Source organism: Ranitomeya variabilis, chromosome 7 (genome assembly GCF_051348905.1).
Source record: "Ranitomeya variabilis isolate aRanVar5 chromosome 7, aRanVar5.hap1, whole genome shotgun sequence".
NCBI lineage: Eukaryota > Metazoa > Chordata > Amphibia > Anura > Dendrobatidae > Ranitomeya > Ranitomeya variabilis.
Window position 1 is genome coordinate 164146885 of NC_135238.1, and position 22487 is coordinate 164169371.

The 22487-nt window shown below is 45.2% G+C and overlaps 1 protein-coding gene across 23 annotated transcripts in view; it reads left to right on the forward strand.

The window, feature by feature from the left end:
• Nucleotides 1-297: 297 nt before the first annotated feature.
• Nucleotides 298-22487, forward strand: part of UNC80 (unc-80 subunit of NALCN channel complex) — a 287092-nt gene continuing 264902 nt past the window's right edge. For all 23 annotated transcript variants that reach the window (XM_077272205.1, XM_077272209.1, XM_077272212.1 and 20 more), the window contains exons 1-8: nucleotides 298-500; nucleotides 3196-3244; nucleotides 16480-16636; nucleotides 16771-17066; nucleotides 17171-17294; nucleotides 18832-18905; nucleotides 21701-21846; nucleotides 21941-22202. In XM_077272205.1, the coding sequence (XP_077128320.1) occupies nucleotides 409-500; nucleotides 3196-3244; nucleotides 16480-16636; nucleotides 16771-17066; nucleotides 17171-17294; nucleotides 18832-18905; nucleotides 21701-21846; nucleotides 21941-22202 (1200 nt within the window). In that variant the 5' untranslated portion in view covers nucleotides 298-408. The remainder of the gene's footprint in view (nucleotides 501-3195; nucleotides 3245-16479; nucleotides 16637-16770; nucleotides 17067-17170; nucleotides 17295-18831; nucleotides 18906-21700; nucleotides 21847-21940; nucleotides 22203-22487) is intronic.

Consider the following 22487-nt stretch of genomic DNA (forward strand, 5'->3'; position numbering starts at 1 on the left):
TGATTTTAAGTGATCCATATCTACAGCCCATAGTTCTGATGTGAAGGGATCAACCGCATTCACTGTACAATGATGATAATTACAGATTACATTACAAAATATTCTTTATAAGTTCCTTTAGCTTAAAAAACAAACAAACAATTTTTTTTGACTGATCCCTATTTTTACGGAGTGTCCTGGAATTTTTGGACAGTTGTCAATCTTGCACATAGAGACTTTTTCTTTTTTCCTGACATTCTGAGAGCAGAGCTGCAGTTCCACCCTCTGCCGCTAGGGACAGGGCACTGTCCACAAGGGGAGGTGCTGAACACAGAAAATCACAGGAGCAGACATCTTCCCTAGCAGGAGACAGGCAGCTGTGGATGAGAAGGGAGAAGTGGGCACCAGAGGCTTCCAGCAGCCTGCAAGATGGTGAAGAGGAAGAGTTCAGAGGGGCAGGAGCAGGAGAGACTGAGGGGGATTCCTCTTCCCATACAGATATTCCTGTGGAGACAAACTAGGTAAATACAGATTGTCTATATTCTCCATTTCTCAGCTCCATACACATCCTTCTTCCCTGTCAGACTCCATAGTAGTGGCTCTCAGACACAGGTACACCATTAATGACAATCCCTTTACTAATGTGTGTATATATTTATATATATATATATATATATATATATATATATATAACATATAAATGTATCTGCACATCTGTATAATATGTTTACATTGTATCCGTCAGTTGTGTCTACAGTGTATCTGAATGTTATCTATGATGTGTATATATATATTTATAAATACATAGATGTGTTATAGCCCCCTATATACACTACTGGCCACTTCTTCTGCAGGTTCTCACCATTCATCATGTTCCCCTCCTTCACGCTGGTTTGCACATTATTTCCTTGGCACTTCCAGCCAGCAGATGTCTGTGCCATATCTTTTATATCCCTCGTTATATCCCCTCACCCAGTGACATATTCAGCCATTGCAGTCCCCATTTAATTAATGTTCTTGCCTTATGTAACAGGAGAAGGCAGCAGTCCTAGATGTAGATGGGGAGATACATGATAGCAATTACATGAGTTTGCTTTGGGCTCTGTCTATTTCCTAATTAGTTTAGTTCTTATAAATACAATTGGGGTCATAAAAATGTAAAAAGACCGATAAGAGGCTACAGTATACTAATGGCTATAATATTATCTTTATTGTTGTGGGCACTAGCTGTAAATTTCACAGTATTTATGGGTGAAATGGACCAATAAGTGCTGGTAAATATCTATAATATGATGATGTATAAGGGATCATATAAGAGTATATTGAATAGGTCCTATCAGGAGCCCCCTTTATATTACAGAGTTAGCTACCGCATTGCTAATTGATTTTTTTTTCACTATATCATTTATTTTTTTATTTATTTTAAACCTAACCACATATATAAGAGTTTATAGATGGATTCTGACAACTATGTTGAGATCTGCTATCAAATTCTGTGAAGGGAATGGTACTTACTATGCAGATATATGCCAACCTAATACTGGAATATAAGGATTTATGTGACATGATCCTTATATATAGAATGCAAAACGTACACTGCAGGATGATGTGCAGACAAAGCAGCAGGAGAGCAGAAGCTAATGAAAATGGAATATTGGATACAGTGCTGTATTCCCAACTACCACCATGGATTATTGTGTCTCGTAGCATTTGTGTACTTGCATAATGGAGCTTATTTGCCAGATACATAGTTGCATATTTAATTGTGAACTCATTTTATTGTAACAGAATGTGTTTTGCTCAAGCCAGAGTGATCTGCTCTGTTGTGTGGTTCATAGTGTGACTTCAAGGATCATGACATCAGGGAGAAATCAGTACCATGCGGTTAAATGGTAGAAACGTCTCTCTATCTCATGGACAGCATGGGGATGCAGATGTGGCAAGAGCTGCGTGACATCAACATAGCCAGGGAGTGTGGATAAATATAGGATAAATATAGGTTACTCTCCCATCTTAATCAGAGACGTGTAGAGGAGTGCGGTCAGTGTAGAGTTGGGTACAACCTACCGAGGAGACTCTTTAAATCTGATGCCCATGATTGTGTTTTGGGTCAGAAGGACCACTTGTTGATTGAACTGCCTCTTTCAGCAACCTAGAATTACTACTATACCTAAAGACATCCCATGGGAACCCCCCCCCACACCCACCCAGTGCCCCAGATAAACCTCGCATGCTATTTTGGGATTGTGAAATATGGGACTAAGAAATTCCAGCAGATAAATCGGAATAACTACTTGTCCTCTCTAGCTGAGAAGTTGAGTCCATAGTGGTTAATAAAAGTGTTGGTTGTACCCTAAAATGTGTTATTATTATTATCGGCCTTCAGCTCGATCTCGAGCCATGACGACTTGATGGATGAACGCTTTCAAGTAAGATCGATCTTGTATAAGCCTAGATAAATCCTCCAGGATCTTCTCCACCGTTATCTTGATTATATAAAGCCAACACGTTGCTGGTCTTCCCTTACGCCTTGTTTCTTCTATTCTTCCGACCATGATGTCCTTCTCCAGTGATTGCTCTCTTCATCTGATGTGTCTAAAGTAGGCAAGTCGTAGCTTGATGATCTTGCTTTGAGTGTCAAGTCTGGCTTGATTTGTTCCTAAATTGATTTGTTTGTTCTTCTTGCCATCCATGGTATTGATAACATCCTTCTCCTTACAAATACTTCCCCAGGGTATCTGCTCATTCCCCCAAGAATTGTCCACAATCTAACTATAAAAGATTTCAAGCCTTAATAATCCCCTATCACATTGTGTGATTATGAACCAGTGGTCTAGGCAAATACAACCATTCCCGACACAGTATCCCTCATCTCTTACATTCAAACACCTATTTTCTTTAGAAGAAGCAAGCAGAAAAATACATGGTTGATGTTGGTAAAAAGGAACATTTATATCTCAAGGATGGTAGAGTTCTTAAAGGATTTTGCCATCTCGGCCTGTCCTCTGGATGGAGTTGTATAGAGAAATTCCTGCCTCAACCAGTTGTCTAACCAGGAGTAACCCTTCAAAATAAGATATATCAGATAATTTTGGGTGTCTGCGGGGGTTTATACCTGCAGTTTGCTCACCAGGAAATCCACCATTCATGATAGGGGAAGAGTAATTGCATTTGTAATTCCAGCCTATACTTATCTGAGTCATGTTTTCTTTTCAGTGCGTTTTTAAGACCAAAGCTTGGCAAGCAGTATGAAGCCTCTTGTGTGGTACGTACCATCGATGTATGATTATTTTTGGGGTGATAATTTGTATGTTGCTTTACAGCTAGTATGGGAGGTAGTAATAGCTATTGCTGTGCAGCTACTTACCTGGCAGTGAAATACCGTATTTCGCGGACTATAAGACGCACCGGACCATAAGACGCACCCCAAATTTGGGGTGAAAATTGCAGAAAAAAAGATTTTTTATAAGATGGGGGTCCGTCTTATTGTCCGAATTTACAGTATCTTACCTGTGGGCTGGTGGTGGCAGAGCAGGGTCACAGGAGGCATGGTGTCGGCAGAGGTGGGGTGAGGCGGTACGGCGTGCACCTGAGCAGGGTCCCTTCCTGCTTAGGTGGGCGACGCCACGGCCTGGTGTCCATGGGAGGGTGGCAGCAGTGGTTACCGGCAGAGGTGTGGAGACGAGGAGGCGCAGTGAGCGGGGTCCCTTTCCCTGGTGAGGTGATGCAGCAGCCCGGTAATGCAGCAGAGCCGGGTGAATCCTGTTGTTACCGTGGTGGCAGAGGTGTGGAGATGAGGAGGCGCAGTGAGCGGGGTCCCTTTCCCCGGTGAGGTGATGCAGCAGCCCCGGTAATGCAGCAGGGCCGGGTGAATCCTGTTGTTACCGTGGTGGCAGAGGTGTGGGGATGAGGAGGCGCAGTGAGCGGGGTCCCTTTCCCCGGTGAGGTGATGCAGCAGCCCCGGTAATGCAGCAGGGCCGGGTGAATCCTGTTGTTATCGGTGCGCGCGGCCATCTTCCTGAGGCCGCGCGTTCGCAGATGGAGCTCTGCTGCCCGGGGCTTCAGGAAAATGGCCGCCGCGATCCCCATCTGCGCACGCGCGGCATCCCGCGGCCATTTTCCTGAAGCCCCGGGCAGCAGAGCTCCATCTGCGAACGCGCGGCCTCAGGAAGATGGCCGCGCGCACCGATAACAACAGGATTCACCCGGCTCTGCTGCATTACCGGGGCTGCTGCATCACCTCACCGGGGAAAGGGACCCCGCTCACTGCGCCTCCTCATCTCCACACCTCTGCCGCCACACCTCTGCCGCCGCACCTCTGCCGCCACGGTCCACGGTAAGCCTGCATTGCGAATATAAGACGCACCCCCCATTTTCCCCCCTTTTTTTGGGGGGAAAAAGTGCGTCTTATATGCCAAAAAATACGGTATATCATTGTTAAGCTGACCGCAGACATAAGATCTTATGCCTTTGGGGACCATTGTAACAACATGGATGGGACAAGTTGTTGTTGACCTGCCTGATATACAGTTTGTAGCTGCCATAACTATAGTAAATGCCCAAGTAGAAATCACAGGCAACTTTCTTTCCCATCTTAAAGGCCCCCCATACACACATTATAGTAAGATCAGTCGAAACCGCCGATATCGATGTATTCTAACGTGTATGGAGTCTCTTGACTCATCTGTCTGGAGATAAGGATCCGGCATGTTTAATTTCGGATTGCCGTTCCTTTTATCCAGGAACAGGCTGCCACCAGAGATGTCTACAGCGACTCTCTCATAAAGAACAAAAGAGCCGAGCGAGCAATCCTGTGTATGGGGGAGCAAACCGAGAGAGCTGAACCATCATTTGCCTGATAGCAATCTGAAGTGTATGGGAGACTTAATTGAGACCATGCCCATTTGGATTGGACAGATGGATATTTTATTTCTTTAGCACACTGTATAAAGTCATTGACTGATCTATTTAATGATTCAGTAGAATCAGGTTAAATGCAGGGAAACTTGCAATACCACAGGAAAACCAACTAGAAGAAAAAATGTGTTTTTCAAGATCTTCAGTAAAATTGCTCTTTATTGAAAAATAACTTAAAAAGTAATAATTTCAGTACCAACCATAGCTAGCAAACGTGTTTCTGACTATTGGCTTTAGTTATTGCATGTAAAATAGTGAATTGATAAGCCAATTAAATATTTTATATGCAATGTCTAAATCGTCGGTACTGGAGTTGAGACTTACTAAATTATTTTTCAATGAAGAGCAATTTTACTGAATATATCGATGTTGAAATTCCCTTTGTTCTAAGCAATGGTACATGGTCTGTCTGTTACCATGGACTGGTGCTCTGATTAAGTGGTAAGACAGCTGAACTAATAATCAGAGTAAACAGGGAAGCAAGCTCAGTTTCCTTATTCTGGTTTGTTGCTATATTATTGGCTGGGATTTTGGCTGTCGCTGCAGACAGGTTCCTGTTGCACATCAGTTTTGCACGTATACTATTTTCACCTCGTCAGGAGTTTCACATGGAAAACTTTTCAAAGATGCATGTGTGACCGAGAGCATTGCTAGAATCCTAACAGATCGGGTGCAAAAGACCAATTGCTGATGCACATACTTCCCTCCCCCACACCAACAGCAAATTGTACATGTGGCTTAGATTCTGTCCCTGGATGGATTACTTTTTAATTAAATTCAGTGCTACAGACATATAGGAGAATACAGAACGGATTACAATCCCACACAAAATGTAATACAGTAACATCAAATGACTAATGCATCTCTTATTATAGATGTTCTCTTTCCTCATCACCATTTGGCCCAAACTGTCAAGAAAGCTTTTTCTAGCTATGACTTACTCGCCATCATAGTGCCCTAATTGTGTTATTATGGTGCTACTCCTAATACTGTGCTATTGTGCCTAATGTGCCCCATGTTCTGAGAGCAATTAGTGCACCATCAATATGAATATCAGTGGTGTTTATGTATGCAAGTGTAATGTGGCTCGGGGTGGTAAATGTGGTGAAGTACTGATTTCTACGCCCCAGCACGCTACATGAATGTGAGGGGGCTGACTGGGTGTCTGAACTTTAGCTAACTCTGCAAGTGGCTACGCCAGACGGAGCAAGAGTTCACATATACCACGTGTCTGGTACATTCTTCCTCTAGGAAACTGTATTCTCGCTCCTTGTTGAAGGACAGCATCATCCTCCATGTCATCTGCTAAATTAGGTCTTCTACTTCAGGACCATCCAGCTGAGCCTTCACTCACTCCTCCCTTCTCTTCTCGACTTCGATCACATCTGCAATCCATCAAGCCATGGTGTTAGTGGTATTTGTCACCTTCTCAGGGGTAGAGGCCGATTTAGTGGATGGTGGGGAGCACTTCAACCTGTAAGGCTATCTGTCGTGTCGGACGCTGTTCAGACCAGGTCGTCCAACAGACAGCGGTAATTCCGCTTTTGACCACTATTTGCTCTTTGGCGTCTGCTAGATTTTATCTAGCTGTTCCGGGGTTAATTTACCTAATCCTCGGATTGGAAGCTGGGCCATTCCCATTGCCTTTAAATAGTTCTCCTGATCATTGGGCGTCGCCGATTATAGCTTCTGTCTTGTGCGTTGTTATCTCGGTCTGGAGTGGAGAGCTGGTTGTTGGAGATTCATTGCTGGTGGTGTATTTTCCTCTGTCTTACTCACTCCTTCCTATATTTGTTTTTATTTTGCCCTGCACATTTATACTGTATTCCTGAGTGACTGCGGTGTGGTGTATATTTTCCTTTATCCTTGTCTGTGCTAACTGTGGGTATTGGAATATTACCTCTTCACTGGGTGGAGGGCGGAGGTATCAGCCTAGGGTTAAAACAGGAGACAGGGAGAGGTTCGAGGCCTGGACATGCACACCATCAGTGTAAACTCCAGGTAGAGGGTCAGTCAGGATTTCCCTAGTCTGAGGGAAACTGCAGGGGCCCGGGTTATTAGCTCTCGCTCACCTAGTCTCCCTGTGACACCCTCAGCTTCTTGGCTTTTCCATGGGCCGTGAACCAAGCTGGGGTGAAGAGGCTGACCTCCAGCTCTAGTCCTGCATTTGACTGCCTTCTCCACCAGACCATCCAGCATTTTCTCTCCTTCAGGCGGCCCGGCTCAGTCATTTTTGCCCCAAACCACAGTCTGAAATGGAGGCTGACACTGTCTGCAATGGTATCCGCAAGCAGGACTGTTGTGGGTTGGACTTTTTGGCTCCCTCTTGTGGTTACTGGTGGTGTGGCTCTGGGGTTGTCTTTCCTCGGTTTGGCGCCCGCCTGGGTCGTTGGTCCAGGGGTGTTGCTGTGTGGACTTCCTGGATCCTTGGTCCGGTGCCTGGCGTCGTTGTAATCAGATCCTTTCTGTTTGCTCCTGTCTGCGGGTCCTGGTTCGTGCAAAATTAAGCTAAGTCCTGCTTCTTTGTTTTTTGATTATTTGCTTTTGCTCTTATTTTTGTCCAGCTTGTACTAAATGTGATTCCTGACTTTGCTGGAAGCTCTAGGGGGCTGGTGTTCTCCCCCCGGGCCGTTAGACGGTTCGGGGGTTCTTGAATATCCAGCGTGGATATTTTGATAGGGTTTTTGCTGACCATATAAGTCATCTTACTATATTCTGCTATTAGCTAGTGGGCCTCTCTTTGCTAAATACCTAGCTCATTCTTACGTTTGTCTTTTCCTCTTACCTCACCGTTATTATTTGTTGGGGGCTTGTATCCAACTTTTGGGGTCTTTTCTCTGGAGGCAAGAAAGGTCTTTCTTTTCCCTTCTAGGGTTAGTTAGTTCTCCGGCTGGCGCGAGACGTCTAGAACCAACGTAGGCACGTTCCCCGGCTGCTGCTATTTGTGGTGCTAGGATTAGATATATGGTCAGCTCAGTTACCACTGCCCTATGAGCTGGTTTTTTGTGTTTGCAGACTTAGTAATTATTTCTGAGACCCTCTGCCATTGGGGTCATAACAGTATGCCAGGCCAACATTGAATGTTTAATGCATTGCAGAAGTGGGATAATAAGAAAGGAAATTCTGAGTTTGTTTTTTTTTTTTTTTTTTCCTCTCTTCCTCCCCTTTACCTCTGAGTGGCTTGTGCTTGCTGCAGACATGAATGTCCAGACCATGATTACAAGTGTAGACCAGCTTGCTGCTCGTGTGCAGGGCATACAAGATTTTGTTACCAGTAGTCCAATGTCTGAACCTAAAATACCTGTTCCTGAACTGTTTTCTGGAGACCGATTTAAGTTTAGGAATTTCAGGAATAATTGTAAATTGTTTCTATCTCTGAGACCCCGTTCGTCTGGAGATTCAGCTCAGCAAGTTAAAATTGTTATCTCTTTTTTACGGGGCGACCCTCAGGATTGGGCTTTCTCGCTAGCGCCAGGAGATCCGGCATTGGCAAATATTGATGCGTTTTTTCTGGCGCTCGGATTGCTTTACGAGGAACCCAATCTTGAAGTTCAGGCAGAAAAAGCCTTGCTGGCTATTTCTCAGGGCCAGGATGAAGCTGAAGTGTATTGCCAAAATTTTCGGAAATGGTCCGTGCTTACTCAGTGGAATGAGTGTGCTCTGGCCGCAAATTTCAGAAATGGCCTTTCTGAAGCCATTAAGAATGTGATGGTGGGTTTCCCCATTCCTACAAGTCTGAATGATTCCATGGCGCTGGCTATTCAAATTGACCGGCGTTTGCGGGAGCGCAAAACCGCTAATCCTCTGGTGGTGTTGTCTGAACAAACACCTGATTTAATGCAATGTGATAGAATTCAGACTAGAAATGAGTGGAAAAATCATAGACGTCAGAATGGGTTGTGTTTTTACTGTGGTGATTCTACACATGTTATATCAGCATGCTCTAAACGCCTAACAAGGGTTGTTAGTCCTGTCGCCATTGGTAATTTGCAACCTAAATTTATTTTGTCTGTGACTTTAATTTGCTCATTGTCTTCTTACCCTGTTATGGCATTTGTGGATTCAGGTGCTGCCCTGAGTCTTATGGATCTGTCATTTGCCAAGCGCTGTGGTTTTGTTCTTGAACCGTTGGTAAATCCTATTCCTCTTAGAGGTATTGATGCTACGCCATTGGCGGAAAATAAACCGCAGCTTTGGACGCAGGTAACCATGTGCATGACTCCTGAACATCGGGAGGTGATTCGTTTTCTTGTTCTGCATAAAATGCATGATTTGGTCGTTTTGGGTCTGCCATGGTTACAGACCCACAATCCAGTCTTGGATTGGAAGGCAATGTCTGTGTCAAGTTGGGGCTGTCAGGGAATTCATGCTGATTCCCCGCCGGTGTCTATTGCTTCCTCTACTCCTTCGGAAGTTCCTGAGTATTTGTCTGATTATCAGGATGTATTCAGCGAGTCCAGGTCCAGCGCTCTGCCTCCTCATAGGGACTGTGACTGCGCCATAGATTTGATTCCAGGTAGTAAATTTCCTAAGGGAAGACTATTTAATCTGTCGGTACCTGAGCATGCCGCAATGCGTTCGTATATCAAGGAGTCTCTGGAGAAGGGGCATATCCGTCCATCCTCTTCCCCTCTTGGTGCGGGATTCTTTTTTGTGGCCAAGAAGGACGGATCTTTGAGACCTTGTATTGACTATCGGCTTCTGAATAAAATCACTGTTAAATTTCAGTATCCTTTGCCTCTGTTGTCGGACTTGTTTGCCCGGATTAAAGGTGCCAAGTGGTTCACCAAGATAGATCTTCGTGGTGCGTACAACCTTGTGCGCATTAAGCAAGGAGATGAATGGAAGACAGCATTTAATACGCCCAAAGGTCATTTTGAGTACTTGGTGATGCCTTTTGGGCTCTCTAATGCTCCCTCAGTGTTTCAGTCCTTTATGCATGATATTTTCCGGAAGTATCTGCATAAATTTATGATTGTTTATCTGGATGATATTCTCGTTTTCTCTGAAGATTGGAACTCACATGTGGAGCAGGTCAGGATGGTGTTTCAGGTTTTGCGTGAGAATGCTTTGTTTGTTAAGGGCTCAAAGTGTCTCTTTGGAGTACAAAAGGTTCCCTTTTTGGGGTTTATTTTTTCCCCTTCTGCTGTGGAGATGGACCCAGTCAATGTCCGAGCTATTCATGATTGGACTCAACCCACGTCAGTTAAGAGTCTTCAGAAGTTCTTGGGTTTTGCTAACTTCTACCGTCGTTTTATCGCTAATTTTTCTAGCGTTGTTAAACCTTTGACGGATATGACCAAGAAAGGTTCTGATGTTGCTAACTGGGCTCCTGCAGCCGTGGAGGCGTTCCAAGAGTTGAAGCGCCGGTTTACTTCGGCGCCTGTTTTGTGCCAGCCTGATGTCTCACTTCCCTTTCAGGTCGAAGTGGATGCTTCTGAGATTGGGGCAGGGGCCGTTTTGTCGCAGAGAGGCCCTGGTTGCTCGGTAATGAGACCATGTGCTTTCTTCTCTAGGAAGTTTTTGCCTGCTGAGCGGAATTATGATGTTGGCAATCGGGAGTTGCTGGCCATGAAGTGGGCATTTGAGGAGTGGCGTCATTGGCTCGAGGGTGCTAAGCATCGTGTGGTGGTCTTGACTGATCACAAAAATTTGATGTATCTCGAGTCTGCTAAACGCCTGAATCCTAGACAGGCCCGCTGGTCATTGTTTTTCTCCCGTTTTGACTTTGTGGTCTCGTATTTACCAGGTTCAAAGAATGTGAAGGCTGATGCTCTTTCAAGGAGCTTTGTGCCTGACTCTCCTGGAGTCGCAGAACCAGTTGGTATTCTTAAAGAGGGAGTTATCTTGTCGGCCATTTCTCCTGATTTGCGACGTGTGTTGCAGAGATTTCAGGCTGGTAGACCTGACTCTTGTCCACCTGACAGACTGTTTGTTCCTGATAAGTGGACCAGCAGAGTCATTTCCGAGGTTCATTCCTCGGTGTTGGCAGGGCATCCGGGAATTTTTGGCACCAGAGATCTGGTGGCTAGGTCCTTTTGGTGGCCTTCCTTGTCACGGGATGTGCGGTCATTTGTGCAGTCCTGTGGGACTTGTGCTCGAGCTAAGCCTTGCTGTTCTCATGCCAGCGGGTTGCTCTTGCCCTTGCCTGTCCCGAAGAGGCCTTGGACACACATTTCCATGGATTTCATTTCAGATCTCCCGGTGTCTCGGGGCATGTCTGTCATCTGGGTGGTATGTGATCGCTTTTCTAAAATGGTCCATTTGGTGCCTTTGCCTAAGCTGCCTTCCTCTTCCGATCTGGTTCCTGTGTTCTTTCAGAATGTGGTTCGTTTACACGGCATTCCTGAGAATATTGTGTCTGACAGAGGATGCCAGTTTGTTTCCAGGTTCTGGCGATCCTTTTGTGCTAGGATGGGCATTGATTTGTCGTTTTCATCTGCCTTTCATCCTCAGACTAATGGACAAACGGAGCGAACTAATCAGACTCTGGAGGCTTATTTGAGGTGTTTTGTTTCGGCAGATCAGGATGATTGGGTGACCTTCTTGCCGTTGGCTGAGTTTGCCCTTAATAATCGGGCTAGTTCCGCTACTTTGGTTTCGCCATTTTTCTGCAACTCTGGTTTCCATCCTCGTTTTTCCTCGGGACATGTGGAGCCTTCTGACTGTCCTGGGGTAGATTCTGTGGTGGATAGGTTGCAGCAGATCTGGAATCATGTGGTGGACAACTTAAAGTTGTCACAGGAGAAGGCTCAGCGTTTTGCCAACCGCTGCCGCAGTGTGGGTCCCCGACTTCGTGTTGGGGATTTGGTATGGCTGTCTTCTCGATTTGTTCCTATGAAGGTCTCCTCTCCTAAATTTAAGCCTCGCTTCATCGGTCCTTACAAGATATTGGAAATCCTTAATCCTGTGTCCTTTCGCTTGGATCTTCCGGTGTCGTTTGCCATTCACAACGTGTTCCATAGGTCTTTGTTGCGGCGGTACGTTGTACCTGTGGTTCCTTCTGTTGAGCCTCCTGCTCCGGTGTTGGTTGAGGGCGAGTTGGAGTACGTGGTGGAGAAGATCTTGGATTCTCGTCTCTCCAGACGGAGGCTTCAGTATCTGGTCAAGTGGAAGGGCTATGGTCAGGAGGATAATTCCTGGGTGGTTGCTTCTGATGTGCATGCGGCCGATTTAGTTCGTGCCTTTCACTCTGCTCATCCTGATCGCCCTGGTGGTCTTGGTGAGGGTTCGGTGACCCCTCCTTAAGGGGGGGGTACTGTTGTGGGTTGGACTTTTTGGCTCCCTCTTGTGGTTACTGGTGGTGTGGCTCTGGGGTTGTCTTTCCTCGGTTTGGCGCCCGCCTGGGTCGTTGGTCCAGGGGTGTTGCTGTGTGGACTTCCTGGATCCTTGGTCCGGTGCCTGGCGTCGTTGTAATCAGATCCTTTCTGTTTGCTCCTGTCTGCGGGTCCTGGTTCATGCAAAATTAAGCTAAGTCCTGCTTCTTTGTTTTTTGGTTATTTGCTTTTGCTCTTATTTTTGTCCAGCTTGTACTAAATGTGATTCCTGACTTTGCTGAAAGCTCTAGGGGGCTGGTGTTCTCCCCCCGGGCCGTTAGACGGTTCGGGGGTTCTTGAATATCCAGCGTGGATATTTTGATAGGGTTTTTGCTGACCATATAAGTCATCTTACTATATTCTGCTATTAGCTAGTGGGCCTCTCTTTGCTAAATACCTAGCTCATTCTTACGTTTGTCTTTTCCTCTTACCTCACCGTTATTATTTGTTGGGGGCTTGTATCCAACTTTTGGGGTCTTTTCTCTGGAGGCAAGAAAGGTCTTTCTTTTCCCTTCTAGGGTTAGTTAGTTCTCCGGCTGGCGCGAGACGTCTAGAACCAACGTAGGCACGTTCCCCGGCTGCTGCTATTTGTGGTGCTAGGATTAGATATATGGTCAGCTCAGTTACCACTGCACTATGAGCTGGTTTTTTGTGTTTGCAGACTTAGTAATTATTTCTGAGACCCTCTGCCATTGGGGTCATAACACAGGACACTATCATTCCACCAGTTAGCCGAGCGATCAACCCCTTAAAAGTGTCAGTGTTGTCCTCCAGTTCCTGAACCAACAGCTCTATAAAGTGTCGCTCTCTCTTCCACCTCCTGACTGTGCGCTAAGTATAGGGCACATTTCCGCCATCACAAGCTGTTGCTGGATCACTCAATAGTACTGCTCACTCCTCAAATTCCAGCAGACTAGCGGCGCTGGCATTCTTGTTGCCACGCATCTTATATCGCCCATCACCGCTCTGCCTTTCACTCGGTGGGGTCTCATTTGGCACGCAATCCCATTTTGCTAGCATTTCCGCCCGTGTTCCATTGTCATACTTTGATGAGTGGGTCTTTTTCCACTTTACTCTCTTTAGGCTGGCGTCTTTTGCTGTAGACTGGTGTTTCCTGTTGAGACACTCCCTTCTGTATGTGTAACCTTTGGAGGGTTGGACGGTTCTTAGCACCCTTTAATTATTCTCTACACCAATGACCTTCCTCTCGTGCTGCATCACTAACCACTATCTTACAGTTTGTGCTCAACGCCATCTTAGACCACGTCGTGTTTGCCAACTTCCATGTAACTCGAATTTTCCCCGCATCCCTTCTTTCTCTCTATTGCGAGACTTGATCCTGCTGACTACACCGAGTGTAACATGGTGTAGGGCGGTAGCCATTGGTGAAGTACCTGTATATAGTATATAGTGTATAGTATAAGTGTACAGGTACTACACTGACTCATCAGTAATGTCTCTAGTTGAAGTCCTTCATCTTCACTTTTCTAATTTCATCCAGCGAAGACCACCATCACTTCTTCCAGTCAGGACTCATCGCGGCTCAAAATAGCACACAGTTATCTAGAGCACTGCTCCCAGAGCACATTCCCCAGATTTTGCCCAATTTCTACACTACGCCAGATGAAGAAAAGAAGTGACATAGTGTAGCCCTGCACAGTAACAACCCTCTCACTGAAAACAGTATCCTCAAAAATAAAATCCATCACAGCAGTAATAATATCTCTTAATTAGCCCCTACAGTAATAATATCCCACATCCCCCCTTCCTGTAATAACATCCCCCATCTTGGCCCACTTGTGTTTCACTCCTGGCCCCCTTGTGTCTCATTCCTGGCCCCCTTGTGTCTCATTCCTGGCTCCCTTGTGTCTCCATCCTGGCCCCCTTGTGTCTTATTCCTGGTCCCTTGTGTCTCATTCCTGGCCCCCTTGTGTCTCCATCCTGGCCCCCTTGTGTCTTATTCCTGGCCCCTTGTGTTTCATTCCTTGCCCCCTTGTGTCTCCATCCTGGCCCCCTTGTGTCTTATTCCTGGCCCCTTGTGTCTCATTCCTAGCCCCCTGTGTCTTATTCCTGGCACCCTGTGTCTCATACCTGGCCCATGTGTATCATTCCTGGCCCAGTGTGTCTCCATCCTGCCCCCATATGTCTCTATCCTGCCCCCATATGTTCTTCCATCCTGGCTCCATGTGTCTCCATCCTGTCCCATATGGCCTCATATGATCTCCCATCCTGGTCCCATATGTCTCCATCATGCCCCCAGGCCCCATTTGATCTCTCATCCTGGCCCCATATGATCTCCCATCCTGGCCCCATATGATCTCCCATCCTGTTCCCATGTATCTCTATCCTGCTCGCAGGCCCCATATAATCTCCTATTCTGGCCCCATATGATCTCCCATCATCCATCCCATCAGTTACTGAATCCGCTGAATCCTGCCCCTGGGGCCCAGTGAGCAGAAGCAAAAGAGGTGGCCCGGTATGGGTCCCCCTCCTTGCTTTTGTTCACTGGGCCCCATACACCAATAAGGGCACTAATGCCCTGATGTTGGCCTTCTTGGAACTACTGCCCGGGGAACTCTCGTGGTCTCCTGTTCCCTGCTTTGATCTGTCCTATTACCTTCTGGACCTGCAAGCTCAGTATTGCATTGCTAGGTTTCCTGCCTCCAGATCCCATCTCCGGAGAATCATTCACACCTTCTGTCACTTTCTCTTGTCTCTTTCCTGGATCTTGTTATCCGTTCCCTCGGTCTCCACTCACCCCAGGGATACCCACACAATGCGGTCTCCTTACTTATCAGACTCTGGGTCTCATTCTGCTGCAGGCTAGGCCCTATCTGACTTCCTGACTGAAAACTGACTCTGTCCCTTCACTTTAGCCTCTCCCACTATTAACCCTAACTGTCCCTATTAAGTCCCTGTTCTTGGACAGAACACAACCTATCACTAATAACATACCTCTGAATGACAGTATTTAAAGAGAACATGTCACCAAGCCAAAGTGTGCCGTTTTTGCTCTTACTTTACTCTCGAGCTCTCCTAATTATTTCTGTCTTTTTTTTAATTCACCCTAGAGTGCCAGACCTATGGGCCTTTTCATTTAGTGCTAAGTTTTATGGTCTTACTCTTTACAAGCTGATGTGGCTTACAGGATACTCTGGGGGATTAGTCTTTAGGCTGCTCTGCATTATTACCCTGTGAACACTGCCCAACTTGATAAAGACCATAAAAATTAGCACCAACTAGAAACATCCATGAGGCCTATTCATTAAGACAGGTATTGTGCATGCAAGTTTAAATGAAGGGCTCACTGAAGTATGATGCACCAAATTCATTAAGAAGCGCACACCACTTAATGAATTTAACTCATTTTATTAGTGGTGTGTGTGCCTCTGTGCACCTCAACAAAAATGCAACTCCAGACTGGAGTAGCATTTCTGGCATAATGCCAGCACTTTTGCTGAATTTGACAGGTAGGGGAAGCCATGCCCCATCCTATATTGTCTCTGCCCCTTTTGGTGGAGCTGCTTTAAACTGGAGTGAAAATGCCAAAAGTCACAACATTTTTGCACAAAACATGCTTTGCAATTTTGCAAAGCATTTTATGCCACTTTTCCGGTGTAAAAGCCTTGATTAAGTGCAGGCTATATCCCTTGAACTGTAACTGGGGTTTAAATACCACTCTAGCTTTTTTTAATTTCAGCACTTGACTGGCGACACTAATCTAAGTTCCCTGCCCCATGTCTTATACTTACCAGCCGCCATGTTCATCTGTTTCCGGCACCGCTCCGGTTGTCTTCTCCAGATTATCACTTACCGGTTTACCGGATTGCTTCAGTGTTTGCTGCGCTAGTCGGAAGCAACAACTCAATATAAGTCTATGAGAGCCAGAACGAGGCCAGAACAAGGGTGTCACAGACTTACCGTACATTGAGAGCTTGTAAGGGTAATATTGCCTTGCGCAGGCGTGTACTCCGGAGGACAGAGAATGAACTTCAATACAATATTGCGGCCAGCATGCAGCCAGCGGGTAAGGAAAGGGTGAATCAAACACCCGAAAACCCAGCCCATATGACCCAAAACTGGTCCCGCCAAATTCAGGTGACAGGTTCCTTTAATCTGTGTAGACCAATCCTTGCTTTATTTTTAATACTTTTTAATACTTTGTACTTAATTCACAAGTCTGTGCAGGGTCTTGAAATACATTTGAGTTGAACACCTTTTTTGTGTTAATATATTTAATTTTACTTGTGTTTTTTTTCCTCATAAGTCATTTGAAAGAGTTCTTGTTGAGAATAAGCTCCATGGCCTCTCCCCGGCCCTTTCTGAGGCCATCCAAAGTATCTCCAGATGGGAATTAGTCCAAGCCGCACTGCCGCATGTGTTACACTGCACAGCCACGCTGCTCTCCAACAGAAACAAGCTAGGTTGGTAGTCAACACGTTGCTTGCTTTGTGTACAATAACAAGGTAGCATATACAGTATGCAAAGCTATAATGTAATATATAAACTTCAACATGGAAGTGGTCAGCTAAATCTGTTTTGCTGCTTTGTTTCACAGGGCACCAGGATAAGCTTGGCGTTGCAGAAACCAAGCTTCTACACACACTTCACTGGATGCTTCTGGAAGCTCCTCAGGATTGCAGCAATGATAGGTTTGGCAGTGACAGAAGCTCCAGCTGGGGGGGAGGTAGTGGTGCTTTCATCCACCAGGAAAATCAAGGTTCTCCAGGGCACTCCAGGCATAGCAACGCAAATGAAGAAGATGAGAACAATCGAAGGAAGTTCCTCCAAAATTCCATGGCTACAGTGGAGCTCTTCGTTTTTTTATTTGCTCCTCTAGTTCACAGGATTAAAGTAAGCAGCATCTTTATGAAGAAGCTTCTGTTTACAAGTTGTTATAAACATTGATATTATCCCTCTGTTAACTATGTTTTACTAATATATTATTGTCCTTTCAGGAATCGGACCTGACATTTCGCCTTGCTAGTGGTCTAGTTATTTGGCAACCAATGTGGGAACATAGGCATCCAGAAGTTTCTGCTTTTACGGCACTGGTGAAACCCATTCGAAACATTATTACAGGTAACTTTGTCCTTTTTGTAAGCAAAAAAAAACTAATTTACACAAATATAATTGTACTGAATCATGGCCAGTGATATTGTAATTGTAACAGCTCCCTTTTTCCAGATTTCCAGTAAAAATGCTCTCATTACAAGCAAGGAAATTCTAATCATGCGGACCTAGTGCTCTGGGTACTTCAGACAAGGCAGGTTGCACGGTGTCATATAACTGATGCCTCGGCAAGGCTGTCTGGGTAACGCCACAGTCACACTTTCAGTATTTGCTCAGTATTTTACCTTAGGGTACCGTCACACAGTGCAATTTTGATCGCTACGACGGTACGATTCGTGACGTTCTAGCGATATCGTTACGATATCGCAGTGTCTGACACGCAGCAGCGATCAGGGACCCTGCTGAGAATCGTACGTCGTAGCAGATCGTTTGGAACTTTCTTTCGTCGCTTGATCACCCGCTGACATCGCTAGATCGGTGTGTGTGACAGCGATCCAGCGATGCGTTCGCTGGTAACCAGGGTAAACATCGGGTAACTAAGCGCAGGGCCGCGCTTAGTAGCCCGATGTTTACCGTGGTTACCAGCGTAAAAGTAAAAAAAAAAAAACGTACATGCTCAACATCTGATGTCCGTCCGGTCCCTTGCCGTCCGCTTCCCGCTCTGACTGTCTGCCGGCCGGAAAGTGAGAGCAGATCACAGCGGTGACGTCACCGCTGCGCTCTGCTCTCACTGTACGGCCGGATCTGTCAGAGCAGGAAGCGGACGGCAAGGGACCGGACGGACATCAGATGGTGAGCATGTACGGTTTGTTTTTTTTTACTTTTACGCTGGTAACCACGGTAAACATCGGGTTACTAAGCGCGGCCCTGCGCTTAGTAACCCGATGTTTACCCTGGTTACCCGGGGACTTAGGCATCGCTCCAGCGCCGTGATAGCAAAGTGTGACCGCAGTCTACGACGCTGGAGCGATAATCATACGATTGCTGCGACGTCACGGATCGTGCCGTCGTAGCGATCAAAATTGCACTGTGTGACGGTACCCTTAGTATTTGTAAGTAAAAAAAAAGGAGTGGGTGATAAATACAGAAGTGGTGACGTGTTACTATTATACTTTTCCTATGATTGTTCCACTCCTGGTTTTGGCTTACAAATCCTGATAAAATAGTAACCAAATACTGAACTTGTGAATGTGGCCTAATTGTGATTATTTTGATATTTTGATTGGAAGCATTAGCATTAATTAGAACCATTGGAACCATTAATTGGAACCATTAGGACTTAGTAATGGGGGCATTGTACCAAAATTGGTGCAAAGGAAAAATGGAGCAGTTGTTTGCAGAAATCATTTCTATATATATATATATATATATATATATATATATATATATATATATATATATATATATATATATATATATATTTTTTTTTTAAAGAGACTCTTTGGAAAATAAAAGACTGCACAACTTTTCCTTTTAACAAATCTTCTCCATTCAGTCTATGTTTCATATCCTGTTTAAGAGATTATTATGTTTACCTGAATTTTAGCAAAAAGAAGTTCTCCGTGTAACAGTCAGAACAAAGTGGTAGATTCCCCGAAGCAGAGTACAGGCCTCAAAGAGGTAAGACATGTACCAGATTTTGTCTGTTTATTCGCTTCAGTACTGCTAGCAAGTAACCTGACTAAATTGAGTATAAGGCAAAAGAAGTAAATGGAGTAGAGCAGCACAGCTCCTTAGGCAAAATCATCACTATCAAAAAAGTCTGCTGCTGCCATGGCCAGGCCAAGCAAACTGTTACATGCAGCGATGCGGATTTGTGGACCCACTGTGCCACAGGGCCGGGCCTGCCCAGGAAAGGGCATAGCTAAGCGGCTACCAGATGTTCACTGGAGCTCCTGATGGTGGAGACAGACTGGGCTGACGGTAGCTGCCAGGTACTACTCCTCAGCAGAGTCCGTTACTGCACCTGCTGTCTGGTACGCTGACACTGATTAGGGCTAGGCCTCCATTCAGACTAGTAAGTTCTGGCACCTCTACAGAACGATTACTGACATGGATTCAGGCTCGGTTCAGACATGTCGGTCTAGGATAATGGATCAGGGTTTGTTCGCACACGGACCAGGCGACAATGTTCAGGACTGGCCGCTACGGGACCAGGGATCGAAGTTCAGGCACTGGCAGCTCCGAGACCAGGGGACAATGGATACAGAACTGGCCACACCAGGACCAGGGGACGAGGTTCAGGACACTGGCCTCACAACGCACAACTAGCACACTTCACTCACTAATGATTCAACTCTTTGCTTGGAGACTCCCGAGGGGGAGAGGGAGTCTTTTATACAAGCTGCCTCTCAGGTATTAGCTGGGAGCAGTCATCTTGTAGTAGCACTTACTAATACTAATTGCCTCTCAACTACAAACTAAGGGCATTTATTATATGTGCGCACTGCCCATTTATGAGCAGGGGAGCGCCCTTGCGCACTAGGTAGCAGGATAACGCTGAGGACTGCGCTGAGGAGCGGGCAGTGAGTAAGCTGGTGTCTCTGCATGGAGGGAGACACCATGCAGGCGCGGCATCAATAGCGCTAAATAATGGACATTTGCTGTTTGCGCAAGAGATAACCAGGAGCACATACAAGAGAAGAATGAAGCAGTAGACCACTGGTAAGTCCCTATTGATTCCTGACAAATGGTTAATCATTTTATAAAACAGCACTTAGCCACTGGTTTACATTTTGCAACTTAACTTAAAAACAATCTGTCATGTGTATCATGTAACAGCAGCAATTATTCAGTATTTAGTGGTTTTATGCCTCCACAAAGTTACTAATCTTTTGCCAGTTTTAAATATTCATGATGATTAGTCAGAAAAGGAAAATCCTGTTGAAATGTAATGATATTGATTGTATTATCATGCTAATTTAGAGAGATGATAATAGATTTACGGCTGCTAGACAGGCTGAATACATGTGAGGAATGCCTAGTTGCTAGGGAATCCCCACATGTATTCAAGCTTTGTAGCAGCCGTAAATCATACAGCTGTGTCAACAAAAACTAAATCTCCGAGCACTTACAAATACTCGGAGACCACCCGAGCGTGCTCGGGAAAACCCGAGCAACGAGTATACTCGCTCATCACTAGTTAGGAGTTGTCCCACAATTAACATTACATTTCTCTGTTCAATCATGCAAAAAAAACATAGACTTTCAATTGGAATCATTTAACCAAAATATGTATGAATGTAAAAGATATAGCCAATAGTGCTAATAATAGCAAAGATACTGTATAAGTGATTGCTATGCTCTAGGGCAGAGGTCCTCATCTTTTCTGACCTTGACAGCCACATTCTGCTCTGACCCTATTCACAGTAGTGACACCCAGAGCCCCCTATTACCGGTATAATGACAGCCAAAGCTTTTCCACTGAAATCACACCAAGGCAGTATACCAAGCACCAGGGTTTCCTATCCCACCCCAATTCAGATCTGCTCTTCTGCACAGGACTACACACAAGTCACCATCTAGAGATCTACTCTTAAAGGGAACCTGTCAGCAGAATTGTGCACAGTAACCTACAGACGCTGTCAGGTTCGCGCCGTTATACTGATTAAAATGATACCTGGGTTGATTAAATCCGTCTTGTGGTTTTTGTTTAATCTTTATTTTCAGTTAATGAGATTCTTGTGCTTTGGGGCGGCCTGTGGGGGGTCTTCATGTGGTGCTCTGCTTACATATTCATCCTTATGGCTTGTGACAAGTTACTGATCCCTCAGTGACCTGCCCCCTATTTTACATAATGAATACCTGTACTTACTGCAACCAAAAAAAAAGGCGTTAGCCGTGGCACCTGCGCTGCAGCATAATCGGATGTTTAATGTGTTGTTAATACACAATGTTAATCAATTTTAAAATGGTGCCTGCCGCGCCTGCGTTGTTGCAGCTATCGGTGTATATAGAGGTGATCCGATAGCTGCTATTGGGCAGGCGCCGGTGGCTCCATATTGCTGGAGAAGAAAAAAAAATTCCTCCTCCAAGATGGCGCAGCCTGTGCAGTAGCAGCTCTCGGCGATCTGAAGCTTTTGGCATTTTAGATCAGCTCCGCCAAAGTGGGTACAGCTGTGTCAACCCTCACCTGTCCAACTATTTAAAAGTGGATGCTTTTTTTTACACCAAAAATGCTACTCCAATTCCTGACCAGAGTCATTTATGGCACGGCGCATGGGGGTGCATGCACGCCACTCAGAAGAGGCTCAGAATTTGTTACTTGGCGTTTGCCTCTTCTACTCCTAAATTTGGCATCTCTTCTACTCCATCAAGAAAGGCGCAGCACAAGTGTGTTCATTGCCAGTCTTGATGAATTGACCCCAATGTGTTTATTGTATATGGAAATTATAATTTAGTTTCTTTTAATGCAGAAGGGGTTTGAGGTGGTTTCTGAAGTTGCTCAGCCAGAAGATTTGGTACCTCCAAGACCCACTGTATCCAGCTGCCAGAGAGCCAACTCATTTGACGGCTGCACTACATCCCAAATATCACAGGAGAGAGGACTACCCTTTCCAAGGTGAGAATTATCTTTTTGTGATAATGATCTGTTCAATTAGATGTGCTTCATAGTTCTTAGTGTCAACTATTGTAATTTTGTCTTTAATTTACAGACTATCTTTAGTGATTCCTCCATGTCAAAAATCTCGATATGCCACTTATTTTGACGTGGCTGTATTAAGGTGTTTACTGCAGCCCCACTGGTCAGAAGAAGGGACTCAATGGTCACTTATGTACTACCTTCATCGACTTAGGCATATGTTGGAAGAGAAACCAGAAAAGTCTCCTGAACCTGAGGAAACCCCTCTCCCACGACCTCGAAGTAGTTCAATGGTGGCAGCAACACCTTCCCTTGTAAACACCCATAAAACCCAGGTAAGAGATGAAAAATTAATAAACGAATATATACTTTCTAGAGAGCTTATATATTTCAAAATACGGCATACATTAGCATATATAAGACACAGTTTTGTACCAACATATGATTTCTCATGTATCGAAACTTAGACCATTGTTGTCCTTTCAAACCTTTTAGAGTTCAGTTTCCATTATTGCATAGCCATTTAAAGTTGAACGCTAGATGGTAGTTATGTGAAACAAGGTGTTTTCTGAGAGATAGTTACATAACCTTAAGGTATTTAATTGTATTTAATTACCAAA